The sequence below is a fragment of the Prunus mume genome, linkage group LG1, assembly GCF_029339155.1.
Source record: "Prunus mume cultivar Tortuosa linkage group LG1, ASM2933915v1, whole genome shotgun sequence".
Classification (NCBI taxonomy): Eukaryota; Viridiplantae; Streptophyta; class Magnoliopsida; order Rosales; family Rosaceae; genus Prunus; species Prunus mume.
The window spans coordinates 30,775,638-30,779,131 of record NC_142698.1 but is presented as its reverse complement, the minus strand read 5'-3'; the positions used below and the strand labels follow the sequence as shown (position 1 = coordinate 30,779,131).

General features: G+C 35.9%; 1 protein-coding gene across 1 annotated transcript; it reads right to left on the bottom strand.

The window, feature by feature from the left end:
* Positions 1-472: 472 nt before the first annotated feature.
* PGY1 (Ribosomal protein L1p/L10e family) lies at positions 473-2,908 on the bottom strand. Its single transcript, XM_008230396.2, has 6 exons — positions 2,794-2,908; positions 2,507-2,546; positions 1,702-1,921; positions 1,359-1,524; positions 886-1,091; positions 473-702 (listed from the first exon to the last, which is right to left on the bottom strand). The coding sequence occupies exons 2-6, from the start codon at positions 2,509-2,511 to the stop codon at positions 649-651; spliced, it is 651 nt and encodes a 216-aa protein (XP_008228618.1). The 5' UTR covers positions 2,512-2,546; positions 2,794-2,908; the 3' UTR covers positions 473-648.
* Between the last annotated feature and the right edge of the window lie 586 nt (positions 2,909-3,494).

The window sequence follows — 3,494 nt, the reverse complement described above, 5'->3', positions numbered from 1 at the left end:
TCGTTTCCAGAGGAGGAAGTACTGCCCACGTACCTCTTCAACTCCAATGGATATGGAATGGGATTTAACTCTCTTGAAGAGTTATAAATTTGGATATCCCTCGAGCTCGAGTTTTGTAGTCTTAATTATCCAATTCTCTCTTTAGGGTACAAATTCGGCTATTTTTAGGTATTTCCTTTCGTGGTCTTACTGCTAGGCAGGAGGCGGCTCCAATATGTAATCATACATACGTAACGGAACAGTATAAAAAGGGTTTGGGCATCACCAAGTATTATAGCTTTACCAACCCCAAACTTTTTATGCTCTAAAACACTACTACCGAAAGCCCTCTTTTTCCGGACCAATTATGCAACCCATGGCTATCAGAAGCAAGATATGTTACGATCAGCAAAGCAGTACATTTGCACTCATTTCCCACTTACGAGATGCTGATGCAAAAGATAGGCTCATGCCGAAAGAATGAAAACCAGGCTTCCTCTCCAACAAGATTTTGATATCAAGTCTACCATAACAATGTCTATAACCATCAAACAAAGTAAAACAGCCAACAAACACGAAAACTTGACCATTCAGATAAAAACACAATTCCTATTAAGTATCAGGCTTTCCATAACCTGCCCCTACATCCAAAAATAAGTAAATGACTTCTTAATAGATGCGATATGGCTTCCCCATAGTAGTCTTCAGGTTCAAGCACTTCACCTGATAAAAAAAATATTTAAAATATAATAAATTAGACGATGTAACTGCAAGATGTTCAAATAGTAAACTGCACACTACCGCCTTGATAACACTTTGAAAGAACTAGTTTAATAAAATGCAATACGAGAATTTCAAGCTTCATAACAGAAACAAATATTCTGTTCACAAAACTGTATTACTTACATTTTGCCAATTTTTCTTCAAAAGTGAAACAAGGAAGTTAACACTCAATTGCACATTTTGGAAGATCTGTTTCTCCTCCATGGAGGCATTCCCTACAGCAACTCCCATGCAAAGAACCTTCTTCAGTTGGAACTTAATGGTTGCTTTTGTCTCGGCAACCTTAGACTCAAGCGATTCTTGGTGAGTAACCAGGGTTGGAAATTTTCCTACATCGCATACAAACATTAGGAAAACAAGAAAAGCAGATGCCACTACAGTTCACACACCGAAAGAAAACATCAGTACTCAAAAAGAAAATTTATTTGTACACCTTCATGAAAAACCTGATCACAAATTTTCTAACACCAAAATAAGGAGACAAAAAGAAATCTGAAGGTCTCTAATTCAACAATCCATACAATTAATAAATTAAAAGTAACAAAGCAAGCACCAATTATCCTAGACTCCTTCTGTAGACTGGATTGGATACACACCTGCCTTGTTGAGACCAGGACCCAAAAGACGGGGAATCTGCTTAATAACAGCTTCTGATGCCAAAAAGGCATGGTATTTCTTGGCCAGTTTCTTAACCAATTTCTTGTTCTTGTTTAGCTTCTTCAGCCCTTCAACATCCATATAATCCAACCCTATCTTCTCAGCCTGTAATTAAATCAATAAAGAAGAATTAAACTTTGAAATTTTAATGGTGCAGGTGCAAAAGAATTAAACTTTGAAAATTCTGGAAGAATTTGGAATAAAAACACAGAACAGTTCTATAAAGGCATTCCCTAAAATTTAATCTTCTTTGAATTCTTTACCGAGTGGAACAAACATTACCTCTTCAACATGCTGAGCATCTCCAAGCATGCAAACCTTCATCTTTGGACGAGGGATGTGTGGCAACCTAACAGAACCACTGAAACGTTTGTCTTTTTGGGGATCATAATTTTTCAGCCCAATCTGAAGTTCGATGGTCTCAGTGAACTTGCGGTTTTTTTCCTTGGACGCAGCCATGATGGTGGAAATACCCTCCCTGAGAGTATCACTCTGAAGTTTACTGTGGAGACAGAAAAGTCAGAAATGATGAAATGGTAACACCCAATAACATCCATTTGGCATGTCATACATAAATGCATTGATTCTAATCAATAGGCACTGTCAGACACTAGATCAGTTATGGCTTTTGTAAATAGTGATACTCAAATCACAGTCAACGAGTTCTAACTACAGGAATGTACGCCCATAGAACCATAACTTTTCACTGAACAATCACTTAAAACACGTGAAATACATTTAAGATCTATGCATTGACTTGTATCTAGAAAACTCAAAAAAAACGAAAAAATAATGTAGCCTACGAACCCGATCCACAGGCAAATTAAAACTCGATGAAAACAACTAATCCTTGTCTAATTTAGACTCCAGAATAAAGTTTTCAATATACAATAAACCACACAGATTCCAGCAACTTCAGAACAACACTCCGAGTAGGTATAAACAATAGAGGAAACAATTAATCTTCTCAACATTGGAGAAGCTAAATAAAAGAACACAATCTTTCAAAGAGCTATATGACACCAATCAGTTAATTACAGCAAAAAAAAAAAACCCAATTATAATGCAAAACTGTAAATAAACATACCTCATGGTTGAATCTTAAGGTGTCTGACCAAACAAAGAATCTGCAAATGAAGCCTCAATGATTAATTGAAGTATCCAAACAAACATAAATAATGAAAACACCAAAATAAAAATTAATTTTGAACCAAATCGAACAAAATAAAAATTGCAAATTTTGTGCTTTTCTCGGGAAACAAACAGAGAATTGCAGATCTACGAATTCAACCGGAAGATCTAAATAAGAAAAAGACCGAAGGTGAATTCAGAAATGAGATATGGCACAGAGCTAGCGAGAGAGAGACGAAATACCTGAGAGTAGAGGAAGCCCTCTTTAGGGTTTCTGGCGGCTAAGGGAGCTTAATATATGGAACAGAAGATTGTGAGGTGGTGAGGTGGTGACTGATAAACCCTAATGAAATGATTGTTGACGTGTCTGATTTGTGGATGGGTTGGGCCGTGTCAAAGTTTGCTCAACTTGGATCTTGGATTCCCCTGGAACCAAGCTCCTCCATTTGGGCCTAGATTTGATCTGAAAACTGTTTGTTGGGTTTGGACTGGATATCATTTATAACGATTTTCGCAATCAACTTTTTCAATTATTTATTGACCAAAAAAAAATTTCAATTATACGTACAACAAAAATGTTTATAAGAATGATTAAATTAAATTTTTTTGAAGTATGTTTATATTATGGGGAACTTTCAATTCAATTGGGCTTATTCTTAACATATGGAGTTTCAATTTCATGAGTTCAGCCTAAAAGGCACAAATCTCAACTCTATCAAAGTCTGTCTATTGAAGGCTAAGGGTCACATTGCTATGAAAATAATCGTTGTCAGATTTGTTGTAAGAGAAATCAGCTGTGAGATAAAACAGTTTGGCGTTTGGTAAACTTTTTGTTAAAAGTATTGTTGGTACTAATTCCCGCATAATCAAAAAATAATTGTTGCATAATCATTAAACTCAGCACCCTTCGAAATTTAAATTATGCATAATCAGAAAATGAAAGC